Source organism: Elaeis guineensis, chromosome 6 (assembly GCF_000442705.2).
Source record: "Elaeis guineensis isolate ETL-2024a chromosome 6, EG11, whole genome shotgun sequence".
NCBI classification, from domain to species: Eukaryota; Viridiplantae; Streptophyta; class Magnoliopsida; order Arecales; family Arecaceae; genus Elaeis; species Elaeis guineensis.
In genome coordinates this window covers 8,747,593-8,765,329 of record NC_025998.2, presented here as the reverse complement: position 1 = coordinate 8,765,329, position 17,737 = coordinate 8,747,593, and the positions used below count along the sequence as shown (strand labels likewise).

The 17,737-nt window shown below is 34.1% G+C and overlaps 1 protein-coding gene across 1 annotated transcript; it reads right to left on the bottom strand.

Moving 5' to 3' along the window:
- Positions 1-3,985: 3,985 nt before the first annotated feature.
- On the bottom strand, positions 3,986-13,393 carry LOC140858437 (syntaxin-71-like). Its single transcript, XM_073259054.1, has 9 exons — positions 13,076-13,393; positions 12,840-12,965; positions 10,418-10,583; positions 8,393-8,478; positions 7,289-7,357; positions 7,163-7,207; positions 7,009-7,071; positions 6,819-6,895; positions 3,986-4,264 (listed from the first exon to the last, which is right to left on the bottom strand). The coding sequence occupies exons 1-9, from the start codon at positions 13,229-13,231 to the stop codon at positions 4,249-4,251; spliced, it is 804 nt and encodes a 267-aa protein (XP_073115155.1). The 5' UTR covers positions 13,232-13,393; the 3' UTR covers positions 3,986-4,248.
- Between the last annotated feature and the right edge of the window lie 4,344 nt (positions 13,394-17,737).

The following is a 17,737-nucleotide window of genomic DNA, read 5'->3' as shown; positions in this document are numbered from 1 at the left end:
TGGCTGGGAGGCATTTGGAGTTTGATTCAGAGTCTTGTCTCCGATCTAAGCTAGGTTTTGGGGCTATAAACAGCTCTGTGGGTACAGAACCGTGGAGAGAGAGCGGAAAAGAGTTGTAAGTGGAGGCATTAGTGCAAGGAAGGCTCGTGCAGCCATCAAGAGGAGTCTGGCAGAGACCGAGTGTATGCAGCAGGCAGAGAAGATACTGCAGAGCACCGACAAAGAATCGGAGGCAAAGCAGAGCATCAGACAGAGTAGCTACGGAGAGACACAATGTAGCGGTTCACTCCACAGGAAGTATCCAGAGACGTCAAAGATCCTGATGCTGACAGGCCTGTGAGAGGATCTCTTTGGGAGATTTTAGAGATTTTTTGTGAGGGTAGTTTCTAGTTGAGAGATGGTGATATACAGAGAGTTGAGAGTGAGTGTTCTCTTCGTGTATTTATTTTTTTCTTATAGTTAAGCTTGCATGCCCCTTAGAGACAATGCTTGGGCTGATCCACGTATCTCATTGTGTTCGTATTATTTTCTTCTTTCTTCCTGTTGCAATGTGAGTAATATCGAAAAAATCCTGTGTGGTGGTGTCCTGATCATATATATATATATATATATATATATATATATATATATATTCGGTAGGATAGAATGTTAAATAATACATCATAAATTACATCATTAACTATGCATACCAAAGCAAAATAGTTTAAAGCGTCGAAGGCTAAGGACTTGCGACCAAACAAAATGCTGCATCGTCTGCCAAGTCCGTGACTTTTTGGATGGGTAATTAGCCAGATAATGACATCCAGATACATCTCTCACCCATGTTTCCAGCAGCGGTCGAATAGCAGTTTATGTTTAAACAATGCTGGGAAGTGTTTTTTTTTTTTTTCAGTTTTAAGGGAAGTTATTATCCAAAATTGCCCCTTTCGATGGTCTTTGGTGTCTGATCTGCGGATCTGCAACACTTCCCTTACTAACGGACTGTAAATGTAACTTGCATAAGAAGTACAAATTTCCTTACTAGTTTCTTGCGTCTAAAAATGAAACTTCACATATATGCATTTTTCTTAAATGATGCAGTATTTTTTATTTTTTCCGAGTTCTTGTACTCAGAGCATAACTTGATCACTACCCCCCAAAAAAAAGGAAAAAAAAAAAAAATACTGTTCCCATACTTGGATCACCTTTCCTCATCAGACTGGTCTGATCACATTTAAAACAAATCATAAGATGGTCCTCAACTTCGTTAGATTTACAACCATACCCTGTTTTGCTATTCTTCCATGTTAGTGAATTCGAATCATAGATACACAATACCTTCCTGCGTTGCAAGAGAACTCATAAGGGAATGTGTGAGGTGGCAGATTAATCGAGTATAATATCAGCCCTTGGAGATGTCAAATATACTTCTTCAGAAAACTATGTCTTCTATCTCATAATCTGCATGCAAAGTTCCCCTGTTCACTTTCTGTTCTCAGATTTATTGATGTATCTTCAGTTCTACGGTCCTTAGGTTGATGTCAGGGCAGCTGCTCCGATCCCGGCCAGTGATACGTTTTCAAGCGCAAAGGTTAAATTGGATCGTAGGGGGAAAAGAGTAACCATGTTGGAACTCATAGCTAACCAGCAAACTAGACTTCATTTAATCTTTGCTTACCAAAGTTGATGAGTACTAGTTGACATGATGCACAAACAAGCGTGAAGAGAGACTACATAATGCTCTTTATTTGCTAAAAAGCAACGGCAGTAATAATTAAAAAAAAATTCTCATTCAGTTTTTCCAGCAATGTTAAAATTTTGCATGAAAGGCGTCCCTTCGTGCACACATTTTAAGACACTTCATCGAGTTCGAAAAAACTTCTTTGTGGTCTTCTGGAGCTCTTCATAACAAAACCGACTTGCTCATCACTTATGTCTGACAATCCACTGTTGTAATAATGTCTGACCTCTTTATTTGTTCGTCATCATTGTTCAAAGAGAATGAACCACTTCAAGTCAATTGAGATTCCGTAATGAGCTCATTACTTTAATCTCGTTGGCCTCCCAATCCTGCTAAACCCATTTTCATTGTCCATAAAAACTTCCATGTAATATATTGGTGGATCTCCCTCCCACTTTCAATCAAAAAAAAAAGTTGACAAGTACTTTCTGTCTTATACTTGGATCTTCTTTGGATGCGTTCAGAAGATCTTCATTGATATCATCTATGATCAAATCATAGTATAAAACTAGATTTTCTATAATTCACAAGTCTTCCACGCTCATGGTCTCTATTTCTTTGCTGTAAATGATGTAATCTATCGCTTTCTTGCGTCAGATTTGCAACATGAGAAGTGCTTTCTGTGTCACGAATTCCTACTCCATCCTATCCACCAACCCCCACAAAACCAGACTCATATTGCACCAAGTTTTCAATGATGTCAGATCTGCAGTCAGCACAAGTAATTTGTACGACTGATTTGTGTATATGCAATATTAATAGGCACACAATCCCACAAAAAACCACGACCAGCTGCGATTTGATAAATATCAATATTTCATAAAAGAGAATAAGAGGAATGCTCTAATTCTGAAAGCAAATTATGCCCGGGAGGAATTGAACTCATTCATGGATTCTTTTAGTGCATGTTCTCTGGCGATGATTTAGTTCAAGACAAGGATGCGTTTTTGGCATTGCAGACAACCATGCTCTTAAAAGAAGGGAAAGAAGAGGGGGTTAGGGGAAGAGAATGTACCTTAAATCTTGATGGTAGAGGTCTAGGATTTAGGGTTTAGGATCTTAGAATTGCTGATTAGCAGATGCAAGGAACTCCAGCTTCTGCTCCCTCCGGTATTAAGACTAGGTATTAACTGTATGATAGCCTTTCAATGCATATTTGGTTGGGGGTAGTCGGACAATAGAATAAAAATATGAATTAGTGACTCATCGGGAGATTCCGTTCTTATTTTGGAGGGAGAGAAGAAGAGGGGTTGGAAATGAGAATACCACAATCACTCAAAATTTAATTATATTTAAAATTTATTTCAATTTCGATTCAAATTATGAATCGATTGCCATCTATTTCTATTTCAATTTCAACTTCGACTAGACAATCGCTACCATGCCCAACATCAGAGCTTCCTTCTCTTCCTTCCACTGATGATTAAATTATAGTACCAATCTGATGGATCTTAGCTATTCCTAAAGACTCTGATGCCTGTTCAAAAAAAAGAAATAAATAAAATAAAAAGAATGAGATGTTCTTTTGGTCAGAATCTTGAAAGTTTACATTTTTAACTGAATTTTATGCAATTAATGTTTAATTTTTGTATTATCTTTTTGAAAAAAATCAGTATATATTCTTTTTAATTTTTGTTTGGAGAAATATTTATTAATCTTTAAAACTTGTGTGAATCCTACATTAGGCAAATAGATAGGTGCATTAGAGTTGGGAATGCTAGGGTACCAAAGGACAATTTTCATCTAATGATGAGAATCTTTTTTTAAAAGAAAAATTGCAAATTGAAAACCAACTACTGCCATATCGTAGAATTTTCAAAATCCTCTGCATCTCATGACATGCAATCCCATGCATTTTTTTTAAACCTAAATCTTCATTTGACTTGTTTTCTGGAATCAACTCCGGTCCAATTTGATTTATAGCCATTTCATTAAGAAAGTCAACCGCAATGCTATGAAGAAACCTGCCTCATTAAATCCAAAAACCCACCATCGTTGAACAATGGCTTTCAAGCAAATAATTTTTTTTAAAAAAAAAAGAAGAGGAATTGGAGGGGTAAAAAGACGTCACTTGAAAATGTATCAAACTTGACCCCCAAAACACAATCGGGACTGAGATATCATGAAGACACCCAAATTTCCAACTAATTTTCATCCAGTAGTGTCAGAGTTGACCTACATTTTAAGCAACACCAGTTATGTTAACGCTAGTCGGTGACATCTAGTCATTTAGCAAAGTTTAATACGACTTTGCAAGCTAAAAGATGCATAAGATAGACAGCTGGTCATTAAGTCACAAATATCCATCTCTGAACTGTAAAAGACACCAAAACTCAAGCTCTTCATACACAAGCCATGGAGATCCTGTGGAAAACTAAAATATGTCTCAATTTAGTTTGAAAACAAATATACATGATAACAAGAACGGGGAGGATTCAATGTGTACAGATTAGCCCATCTTGGTCCCATTAAACACATGCTCGTGGTCAGCGGCAAGACCAAGCACAGGTACCAAATTTCCTAGTATCTCACTTCTTCAATACGCTGCAACAAAAAAAGAGATGAGAACTGAACAAACGCAATAAAGAAAAACGTCTTGAAACCAAGCATGCTGAAGAGTTTTTTTTGGGTACCGCAATAGTAGAAAGAGTGGATGCAAAGCAATATTTTTTATAATCATCATGCAGGGTTTTTTTGCTAACAATCATCACACAGAGTCCAATTCAACCAGATCAAAAAGAAATGGTGCCGAGTTTATGAAATCAATTGTAGTGCAAATCTCATGACAAGACTAGACCCTGTACCTTCTGTTTTACCATCTGAGTAAATATCCAACTAGAACTCTTTCAAAGACTTCACTGGAGTAATCTATACAAACGTGTCCTACAAAGAGTTCCTGTATTAACTGGAAGGGTGTAATAGTCCTGTATTAACTGGAAGGGTGTCATATTAGCCCTCTAATTCCGCAGCCAAGAAAGGAATCACCAACTCTTAACGTGCTGGAGTCATGAAAATCAATGACCTAACAAATGAAGTACATTCGTACCTTTGTTTTTAATTCTTTAAATGAAGGAAAAATAATGTCTTTGAAACATAATCTCTACTGGAAGCACATGCCAGGAAAAAATTAAAATGAAGAAAATACAATATCCAAATTATGCCATTGTCTACATTGGTTGAAGATTCTAAAATAAATGTGTCCTGACAGATAAAAGCTGGCCTGGCTCTAACCCAAGGAAGGAGGTTTTCAGAATTCAGACACATATGATGGCTTGATGGACAAATCCCCAACATAGGTACGATTGTGCATTGATGTACAAGAAATACTATAGCCTGCTTCACTAAGAAAAGATTGAAGACTCTCTGTCCAAGCTTTTTGTCCATGATTAATTAAGATAGGAAGTCACCTCCTTATATTCCACTTTGAGGCGTGACTTCTTGACATGAAAATCGGAAGTTTAATCAAGCATTATAACTATAATGCTGCATGTTAGCATGCAAACTACTTCAAAAATCGATCAGCCCACGCCCCTTCCACTCCTATCCTTGTCCAAAATATGAAAGGACTGAAAACTCAAAAATGCCCCTCCAAGTAGATGTATATTTGGTGGTTGGGCTGTTACACGTGATACAGCCCCCAAATAGATGCGTCAATACCTCCCCAGGGTCCACAGATTATCTACAGTTATAAAATTAACAGCAGTGTCAAATCATACACATAAGTTGAGAATATTAGAACAATAATGATTGGATCTGATTAGAGAAGGCAGGACCATGAGAAAAACCTCGGGCTTCTAAAACATGTTTTGAGAAGGCTCACATAAGAGGATATGGCTATATATAACAAGATAATGTCTATACATAAAATAAAATCCCAAGGAATGATATATATGGAATGTGGAGCATAAATCCATGGGTTTGTGCTAACATGGCTATTTATTAAAAATAGAGAAACACCATCATATGATTTTAATGATAAAATATCAATAAAACATGTTTTAGTGGCTTTTTCTTATTTTTAATAATAATAGAAGCATGTGATATCCATTATCTTTGACAAGACTCTAAAATATATAAATAAGAAAGAAAAGCAAGCAACTATGTGATTCTTATAGGGTCTATAGATGTCTGATGAAGGTTAGGTGTTTTTTCGATTACAAGTTAGATGGTTCTTATGCTTCAAAGTTGTGAGGACTCATGTAGGCATATATTTAGTCACATATCGATTATTCGCTGGGAAGATTTTGGATACTTATACAGGGTTGAGGAATCGAAATAATATCTTCCAGCTAGCTATTTGGGGTGAGTATTTAGTCTCGCATCGGTTGTTCACTGAGAAGATCTTGGGTGCTTATATGGGGCCAAGGAACCTAGATAATGCCTTCTCGTTTGCTTTTTTGGATAAGGTCCCAGATCATCACAAGAGTTTTGTATAGAATGTCCGGATATATCGGCACTAGTATGTGTGTCGTTATGGCTAGATAACTTTCAACTCTACTCCAATGCACTAAAAAACCAAATATAATTACAAGAGATCAAAAAAAATGTAAAACAAAAGAAAAATAGTATGGCTGATATATGCTTTGACTAATGGTTCCTCTTAATATATAAACTCATACATTCTTTCTATAAGATATACTTCATCAACTGAATTACTCCATAGGCTTGGATGTGATCTGCCTTCTCTCTTTTGATCAATATTTTACTATCATTTGTAAGAAGAACATAAGCATAAAATGTGCATACAATGCAAGCATGCACGATGTATATTCGTGTCATCAATACCTATTCAGAAGATCCAACACCAGGTATCCTCTCTATGCAGACACCCATAGAGGTGCCAAGCAAAACATACCACATGATATTTTCAATAATGCAAACAATAAAAACTTTGAGATAAGGAGAAAAACACAAAGTTATACATGATTAAAAAAACAGATCATCTCATGCATCGACACTTGGTATGGTTTCTAGCGAAAAAACACATCCAGTGTCATAAGACAACCACTCTTTTGGGATTAAACAGACGAAAATTGCGATAAATAACTATTTTCTGCATGAGTGCAATTAATGAAAATCAAGTGCAAAACAAACTTACTTGTATAGATAAGCAGCAATGCCCAGAATAATACACAGCAGGATGATATCAATGCAAAAATTGCGACTGGATCTCAGCTGAAACAAATTCAAAAGCAAACTTACTAAAGCTAAATTGGAAGTATTCAAAATCTAATTACCTTGCACGTTAACAAGATGTATATGCCATTTAGAAAGAGAATAAAGGATACCTGGTTAACAGTCTCCTTCAGTCTCACATTAGTATTTTTAAGGTCTGCAGTAGCCTTGTCCACCTGTAATATATGTCCATATACCAATCAATACATAACCAAGCTAAGTTTTGCTCCTAAAATATATTATTTTAGTAAAGGTCAAATATCCAACCTTCGTATCAATCTCATCCATCAAAGGGACTTGTCTATCCAGTTCCTGCATGGATAAACTAAAGAGGTCAATCCTAAATCTGTCATAATATCTACTATCTAGCATATATAACAAGCAACAGCAAACCTCATCCATATCATGGGCCATGTTTTTCAGTGTATCCAAGCCTTCAGATATAATATCCAAACCTTGATCCTGTAAAGATATTAACAACCTTGTTAGCAAGGAAACTTTTATAGAAGAAAGTTATTCTGCAAACAATATACTTATTAGACAAAGATGTGCTCCAAGAATCATCATTCTGCAAAATACAAACAATCTGAACCCAGAAAGTGACATGCTTAACTATTTATCAAGAATGTTGAGTTGTCAATGGAAAATTAAGTTAGAGAATGAATGGTGATACTTGTATCACAAGGAGCAGCAAGTCAGACAAGGCCCATTGTAATATGATCACCAAGCATGCAGCTTGTAAAGAAGTAACTCAAAGAGAAAAATGATTAGATCAGCAAGAAAAAGAACACACAGAAAAACTAAGATGCGAGGAAAAGGTAACACAAAGAGGGTTTGATGACATGTCAAGAATAATCAAACCTACATGAAAAATGTAGGAAGGACCAAATTTAAAAAGTCATAGTGAAATACACCAATATGTGGATTCATGGCAGGGCTACACAAAGTAGAAAAGAAAAAAGGAAAAAGAAATCTAAGGCAAAACAAAAAAAGGACTATAGTAAATATGCTTGAGTCAATGAATGAAATTAAATGCTCAACAATGCTAAAAAGGATGTCTGAAGTTTGGCATAGAATTGGACGACTTGGAAGACTGGGCATATTGTATGCGCGCCAAATGAATTGGGAAGCAAAATTTCAAAAACTGATGGAAGTGAAATTTCATTGCATCAATATTGTGAGTCAACCCAAAGTAGGAGGGTAGACCAACTGGTGGTCAGTTAAAAGCATAGCATCCCCGCACCAGGAGAAAGAAAAATGGGAAAATTGAACAAAATTCAAAGAAAGACAGAAGGGTGAGATGAAAGAGAACACATAAGAAGGCATGTTAGGAAATCTGTCCAGTTATGAGCTAAATTCATTAGATTCTGAAGAGACCTTGTTAAACAGTACCATAATAGATGAACTCTGGGATCATATAAAATGTTTGACTAAACATGTTAGAAATGTAAACCAGAAGTCAATAATAAAATAAGGTATCGTGAGAAAAATACTTGCCTGTTTCATTTTGCGCATCTCATACTCTTGCCTGAATTGGTTTGATTCTTCAGTTTGCTGAAAGTATTCACTCTCAAATCTTCCATCTACATTGATTTGAAAAAAAAAAAAAGAAAAAGGTCAGAAATGATCCTTCACCCTCATATACAACTCAACTGCCTCAACTAGAAGCACGCATAGGAGCAGATGCTGATGTGAGAGCAGGAAAAGGTACAAACTTTAGAATATGGACTAATTTGCGGTAAAAAACAATGAACATCTACTTATTTGATTTACAAAATACAGGAATTAAATGGTAGGCAAAGTTGTAAAATGAAATATTATGGTTGAAACAACTAATTATAATATATCTTGGCAGCAAAGGAATAATATTGATTTGAAAAAAAGGGGGCAAGGGCCGAGGGGTGGTGGACTGTGGATGTGTTATGGAGCAAGTTCAAAGCAGGAGCAATATTCTAAAGTGGGTGTGACATATATGGTAGAAATTCTATTTAGGTGAGTGAGCATTTGAGAGCCACAAGCATTAAAGAGTGAAATAGTTAGTGCAATCTTATAATCCACTTTGTTAGCCAAAAGATAGGTAACAGCAATAATATGAATAATTCCTTTCCATCCATAGGAGAATCCCTATTATAACACATACATATAAATAGCAGTGTTGATGTCAGCATGTCACTAGCCTAATGAACCTAGTTACAGAATTCCTCACTGGCCAGAACAAGTTCATGATAATATATCTAATGTGTCTGACCAACTCCTGTAACAGCTTTATTTCCATCACAAACCAGATTATTCAATTAAATGCAACATACTTGACACTATTTTTTTTCTCAATCACAAGCCTCGGTCACGATTCTTGTTCAGTTTTTTGCCCTTGGACATCTTTACAGAAAACAAGGGTTCTTTTTAGTATTTCTGGTTACATATAGATATACCATTGCCACATCATTAGCTAACAAGGAATCAGACAAATTCATGTGGGAAAAATGAATGAACTGGAAAAGATATTGTTCGTACATTATCTCCTAACTAACATAAACAAACTTTAATAAAACAATTAGTTAACTAGCACGGACTTTGTCTTCGTCAGTACATGGTTATATGTCACATCATGTGCTATCGCACTCAGAGTCCTTCAACAGCATATCACAAATATCACTGGTCACAAATTAGCTGTAATATCATGTCCCATCCAAGACCTAGACCTACCGCAGTGTATGATGTAGTGTTACTTCCAAAGTACTTGAATGGTTTTATCACTGTTTGGGAATGGCTTTTGGGGGAGTTGTCAGAAATAGTTGATTAACCATTTCAAAGTAATATTAGCCTATCTGATTTCAGTGTTGGTGACTGAAAATGAGCTTGCCAACAATTGTGTGTTCATGCAAATATAAGTTTAGAATAGAAACTCAGGAATCAATCGGATCATTTTGGAAGTTCTATGTATACACTCACCTAGAGGAGCATATCAGATCAGCTAACTAGTGTTACTTGGACACTCCAAATTTTATGTTTCTTGATGTGTCAGACACTCAAGAGACTTGAGACATTTCATGACACTCCTTGACAATTCATACAATCAAATTATCATCCATTATTATTACATGTCTACTTGTCACACTTTTATATGAAAAGCTTTAATTCTAATATAATAATTAGTAACTGTTTTATCAAATTATATGAACTTGAGAAGCATAGATCTAGCCCATAATTCTATATATTTAAATACATATCTATAAGATATAGAAGTATCCCTGTGTCAGATTCTTCTAAATACTTGGATGCTTGACACCCATGTCACATATCCAGGTAATGTTGCAGGTGGCAAGACATCTGCCAACCTTGACAACTACAAAAGATATAATTGCAGAAACCAAATAGATGAACACAAAGTTCTAGATATAAAACATCATAAACATTTATGTATAATGTCACTTAGTTGCATGATCTCTACCATCATTTTTTAACTGAAAAAATTGCAAAGATATTATACAAGTGGCCTTTAGTAAGTCAGAAATTAATAACCTGAAGTTGAGTCAAATTTAATTTCTTGGCGAGAAGCTGAAGCAGTCCAGCCTCCAGTTTGTTTGGTGCCTGTGGTGCTTCCATCTGGAATCGACTGGATCCTCTCTGGTAGTGCAAGAACCAAATCACTCCGTGCAGCATACTCTTCTTTTGAAAGTCCTTTAACCTGTAATAAATTCATATTTGATCAAGGAACCACAAAATGCTTGTTGTAAGATGCATCAGCGACTTTCCTTGATATAATTTCATGAAGTCTTCATGATCAGGACAAACTTGATAAGCAAAGCACAACTTATTAAAAAGACAAAAGCAAATAATATAACATGAACATGTAACAGTTGTTGAACATGCAAACCCACAGACAATTCAATTACTGACTCTGTATGTTCCTAAATATTGAGATTTAATATCAATATGTAAGCATACTAGATTCAAATTCAATTTCTAGCAGCATATATAACTTGGTAATTAGGCATCAATCATGCATGCAACAGTCAAGAAATTAATTTTTCTAAGATCCAGAAACCAATTTAGACAATACAACCAATAAAGAACTGGAACATTAATAGTTTAGAACAGATAAGGACAAGATGCTAACTCTATCTTCTTTATTTGAAAATAGCTATGCCGGAACTAAGAAAGAATTAGAGGTTCTATACTATCTGGATTTTGAATTCCATTTTAAAACTGACAATTGATGAGACATAGCAGTTTGCTAACTTCAACGAAGCATAAAACAAGTTATTTAGCTTCATCAACTGTGTCAGGTTTACTATACCTATCACATACATATGACAATCTGTAAAAAGTGCCCTAGCACACCTAGGGTGAATCATCTATATTAAATGGAACTTTAACCTCAGCGCATCCATCCATACATAAAAGATAATCCTGTAATCAATTCATAGAATTTCATGGCATCAGTGGTGCAACAAGTTTATAGCACTCCGCAAGGTCTCTAAGGCAATACCCATGTCCAGCTCACCTAAAGCACTTGCCAGTTTAGGGGCCCAGACCAATCTATATAGCAATCAGAAATCACAACTATCGTGGTGAAAGCCAGCTAAAAGATGGTTGAAAAGAGCACCTTCAACAAGATTTAACTAAAACAGCAGCTAACCAACAAGGATCAAATTTCCATTATCAATCAAGAAAGAAACACCAATCTCAAAGGCTTTCAACTTACATTCAGTACGAACATCAAGGAACGTGGTGGTTGATTCAACAAGACTAGATAGAACTCCCCAAACACATGGCTACATTATAATTCCTTTTCATAATCTCTCTATAAAAGCCTGTGGATTCATAATGAGTCCAAACCCACCTGTCTTAGCAAAGCTCAAATATTTGATACCTCTTCTCAATTCTCACTCCAAACCCCAATCCCCACTCCTACTAACCTATACAAATTACAAAACCAGCAAGGAGGTGGAGGCCTTCGATTCTTCAATTATTTGAGCAAAGCTCAAACATTTGATACCTCTTTGACTACAAATACTGTAAGTTCATTACTTCAATTATTTCCATCAATCCAGAAGAATATGTACATACAGATAGTAAATTAGCATATTCGCAAGAATTGGATCAATAGAGCAATCTATTTTCTTTCCCATCCTTCAATACCTAATCTCCCATCTCACTAAATTTCTTAATTTTTCTTCATTTGCATGCGATCTCCTATCTGCAAATTCTATGGCTCAGTAAAGGTATTGTGAGTGTCAATCAGAGCCTGACCCCATAATATTTACACAACATAAAACCTAGTCTCTTCAACATTGACCCCTATTAAAGCTTATTTAAACACTTGACAACTCTTGAATCTCAACATAACGAAGTAACAACTTAAGGTAGGATTTTCCACTCCGAGATATGATCAATGGCTCAGCCTTCTGCTTGGATCAAGCTGACAACCAATAATTAATAAAACATTAATTAAAGACCGATGCAAATGTTGTCCAAGAAGCGAGTTACAAATTAAAATACAATTATAACAACTGATATACCCTTTAGGTAAAATGTCAACATTTTAATATTGTACATATCACTATACGTCTTCTAAACATTCATCCTAAGACTCCGGTTTGCATATTTTCAGGGTTAGACCTTTTTTGCCTAAAATTAAAATCATGATCCGAAGCTTTCAAGAATTACAAAGGAAATCACTAATCTATCAAGCCATACGCTCGTATGTCCCCAAAAGCCATAGCATCGCTCCTCATTTGACAAGATGCAACCTATCGCATAAATGAACCAAATTTGCATGTAAAAAAAATCTCGAAATAACACAAATGCCAAATCAAACGCCAAAACACAACTTTTAAAGTGGCTGCATTGTTCCTCAACAGAACCAAAAAAAAATGCAATTCAATTGCATCATTTTTGTTTTGATAAAAGAAAAGATCACAACGACAAAGGAGCCGACCTTCTTGAGCGCCAACCTCTGCAATTTGGGCACCTCCTCCATCAATCGGGCCTTGGTGCGCCGGATCTCGGCATTCATCGCCACCGCCGCCGCCCTGTTCTTCTCCCGCGCCGCAATCTCCGATTTCTACACGACAAATCCACCGATAATCCATCGCGAATCGAACAAAGATTCCCATCTAAGAGAAGATCAGGCAGAAAAAAAAAAACCCTAAAACGGAGAAAGCGGAGGAGGACCTCGAGGGCAGCTTCGATGTCGGACTCGACGGCGGCGAAGAGGCGGGCGAAGGCGTCATCACCGGAGACATTTTCGGCGCGCTGCTTCTCGACATCGTACTTGTCGTATTTCTTGCAGATCGCGTCGACGCGCGTCAATATATCGATTACGCTCATCTTCCCCCCGCTTCCCTTCCGTTCCCTTCTCCTCCTACTCCTCCTACTTAGGGTTTGGGATTCGGGGAATCCTAGATCTCGCCTCGCCCCGAATGCCTAGTTTGTCTCGGCCGGGATTAATTCGCGAGGAAGGAGAAGAGAGAGAAGGGAAAGCACATGCACAGGCGATCACAGCCTGTCGTTGTTTTGTCCTTAATTCTAATTAGCAAAAATATGAAACGACTGCCGTCCTGTCCTTGTGAGCTGTGATATCGAGCCCAAAAGTGGTACCCAAAGGTTCCCAGGAAAAGGCCCATGACACATGGCACAATCAATTAGCGAAGAAACTAGTCATTGTCCGCGTGGTTTTGGACTATTCATTTGTTTATATTTAATTTATAAAAAATATATATATTTTTTTGATATATAATTATTATATAACAGAAAATAAAATTATAAATTTAATATTATAAATTGTATAGTTAATATTATTTTAATAGATATTTCAGTTTATATGTATTTATATCTATAGCACAAAATTGATAATTAATCTGATCCTTTTGATCGTCAAGAATTTGCTCATTTATTTTGGATCCAATGGTTGGATCCTATAAGGAAACAGAGTGTTGTTCGCTTGATTTTGTGATTTGTATCTTGCCTCTACATTTTCTTCAGTGTTGATCTGTATTACTTCAATAGTTGTCTGTTTTTATTAGGGAGAACAATAAGTGAAAGATATGGACTCCTTTGCATTTTTTTTTCCATAAAAATATGCCAAAATTTTAAGTGTCTTGCCTATGTTGTGCATGTACTGTCGTTTGAAGGTGTAATATACCTTCTGGTTTCATCATATTGTTGAAAAAGAGATCGGTTCTCAAAAACATTGTACCTCTTACATTTCCGGCAAGTGTCACCTTTGTTAGAAAATTTTGGCCATACTGGTCTATTTGTGGTAGTTTTTCTTCAAGGTTATTTAACCTTTGATTTATTAATATATCATGAGAATAAGCGATATCAAACTATTTTTTGCAGCTACAAATAAGAAAAAAATATTAATATTGTTGTCATATACACAATATCATTGTCAAATGTGGAATATACTAATCATAAAGCAACTGAAGTGAAACTGTTATCATCATCTTGTAAAATTTTTTGAAAATATCCACTATTAATTCCAATAGAAGTGTATTAAACATATCTTGAGGGGGTTGTGTATTGTATGCATCCATTATTGATATTGTGGGGTTCTTTTTTTCTTCCCCATATGATGTTTATATAGTAGTTGGTAATGGATAATTGATTATGTTTTAATCTTGTGCATATTTATTGGATAGAAGTAATCTGAATCGGCAAGTCTCTTTAGTTTCCTAAATATTTTTTATATATTGGCTATTTAAGTTGTGGAATAAAATGATTGATGTATAAGTAATATTAGTCTTGCATTGAATTAATTATTGTTATTAGAATATATAAAAATAATGATTCATAGAGATGGAATCATTTTTTATCAATAATTGTAGTTAATTAAGGAACAGGATTTCTGATAAAATAAAACTGATATTTTGTGATAAGAAGAATTTGGTCTATTAAAGACTCATTTATCTTTGAGAAATAGGAAGGTGGTTTGTAATATGGATAATATTTAATTTAATTAAATAAATAAATATGAGTAATTGACAGTGTAATGAGGTGGGAATCTATTATATATAAGGTATAGTAGGTTTTGGCTTGTAAAAGAAAGGGTTGAGGGTTATAAAGTTGTGTTTGGTTATTATTGCAGATGGCTAATACGGAAATATAGTTAATGATGTTTTTTTTTTCAAAACCAATAATCCTCATTTTTCAAAGTTATTCTCGATGAAATGATTTCTGCAAGAAAAGTTGTAAGCACGTTTTTTTTTTTTCTCACTCTATTTTTTTCATTGCATTTGTTGTTATTTGTTTTTCTTTTTGTTTTGGTGATTCTTATCATGTCTTTTTTTTTTTTAAGGCTATTCCAAATAAATTTGTGAGGAATCATGGGAACAAATTGCTTGACCATGTGATGTTAGATGTTTCTACTAGGAAAAAATGGCAAGTAGAAGTTGTGAAGGATGATGGAGAAATTTGGCTACAAAATGGATGGTGGCAATTTGTTGATTTTTATTCGATATCTTTTGAATCGTTTGTTGTTTTTCAATTTGATCAGAGTGATTGTAAATTCAATATGATTATATTTGATAAGGGCGCTATGGAAATAGATTATCCTCTCAATAATATTGATGGTAAATGAAAATAATATTGTAATAAAGTTTTGTTTATGAGAATTTATTATTCAATATATATGTGATTAATATTTTATATAGTATATAGTTATTTTCATTTTGTAATAATCATGGGATGTTTTATTTTATTTTCTTTAGCTTTTGGAAAGATTATTTGAGTAAATTTTGGATCATGTAAAAAACTGATAGTAATTGAATTTCAAATTTGCATCTATTTGTTGACATGCAGCAGTGATTAGTTTAATATTTCATATTTTGAATTATAAGGATATAAATTTTCATAGCACCTATTATAGAAAAAACAACATCATCTGTCGTTTTACATATAAACATTTGAATTTCAGTTTCTAAAATAATAAAATATTATGAATTTTATGTCAAAAAATTCATAAACAATCTTCTTCAATCTAACGATTCGTCGTCTCTAAATTTTCTAACTATCGTCAACATCATGATTAGAATAAAAGGTCCTGAATTTTTTTCATAAAATTAAAATTAAAACTTTCAGATAATTTTCTCCACAAAGTGATCTTAGCCATCATTGAGCTGCTTCAACAATCAAACAGTTAAAAACAACAAAATAAAACCTAGATTATGAAACCAAAAACCATAGCGATTATGTTTAAACTTTATAACTAACAACACGAAAATAGAAAAAAATCTTACTAATTTATTATCACTTCAATATCTCTTTTCTTTCTCACCAATCCAACAACTTCAACATCACCAATATCAGATAAACACCCAATCACATCTCACAAAAAACAAAATAAACACGGCTCATAAAACTATAAAGGGTTAAAGCAAATTAAGATTTAAAAAAAAAAAATACAATAGTGGAACTGAAATTAATTAAACCTTATAGAATCCTATTATCATTGATTCGAGAATCCAACAATTCAGGACTAATAAATTGAAAACCATAGTGATCAATCTTTGCTCCACCCTCTTCTGCTTTCCGCACCGATGTCATGAGCAAGAAAATAATCTTGTAATTATTTATAATCAACTGATATTGATCAGTATTCGGCACCATTTTGAAATTCTTCATATAAAAAAATATATCCTTCAATCAATAGGTGCTTAAACTAGTTTACTTGATTTTTCCTAATCATTGCATGCATCAAATTTTCTTATAAACATCAAAACTAAAAAAATTAAGAATTATCTAAAAAGAAGAAGAAAATTAGAACTCATTAACTAATAAGAAAATCATATTCAAACATCACTTTCTCGTTAATTAAAATCATATCCAAGCTAATCAAGTCGAAAATATTTTTGAGACTAACAAATTTCCAAAATACGACATATTCTAGTCCTTATTGTCTAATCTTTCCTTGTACCATTAAGCTCATTTAGCAAATAATATCTCATGGTTAATCAGTCCTTACGTCAAGAATAGAGCAAGAGATATATATAGCATCCTCCATAACTGACCCGCATTCAATTGAAGCACTCATAGCAAAAGAAAGAATGCTGGATTTAGCTCCCATGAAAAAAAGGAAAAACCAAATGACAACTCTCAATAAATCCCCTGCAAAACAAACAGCCAAAAGAGGGACTTATTTATTATTATGAGAAATTATCATCAATATTTATGACTATCAATATAAGAGTAAATGCTAGAAATGAAATTATTATGAGAAAAGGCAATTAGAAACGAAATTAATATGGGAGAGGTGAATTTAAGTTTATTTTTGGTGGAAAGCCTCAAAATTCTACACAACCAACGACGACTCAATAAATCCCTTGCAAAATGAACAACTAAAAAGAGGGACTCATTTATTATTATGAGAATTATCATCAATATTTATGACTATCAATATAAAGTAAATGTCAGAAATAAAATTATTATTAGAAAAGATAATTAGAAACAAAATTAATATGAAGAAGTGAATTTAAGCTTATTTTTGGTGAAAAGCCTCAAAATACTGTAAAAAAAAAATGATCCCTCGCCTTAAGAGAGCCCCTTATAAAGAAACCATATTTTCTCTCTGTTCCAGCTTTATATAGATATATAGATTCTTTATGCACCGCCGGGTGCAGAAAATCCAATATAGTTAGTATTATTTTATATTTAATTATTATTTTTTAATATATATTTAATATTTAATATTTTTTATTTTTTTTAAAAATTTTTAATAACGAAAATATTTTTATTTTTTAAAAAATTATATATTATGACTTTGTATATACAGAATATATAATATCATAATGTAGTTCAAAAAATTATAAAAAATTTCGTAGCATATTATAGCATCCT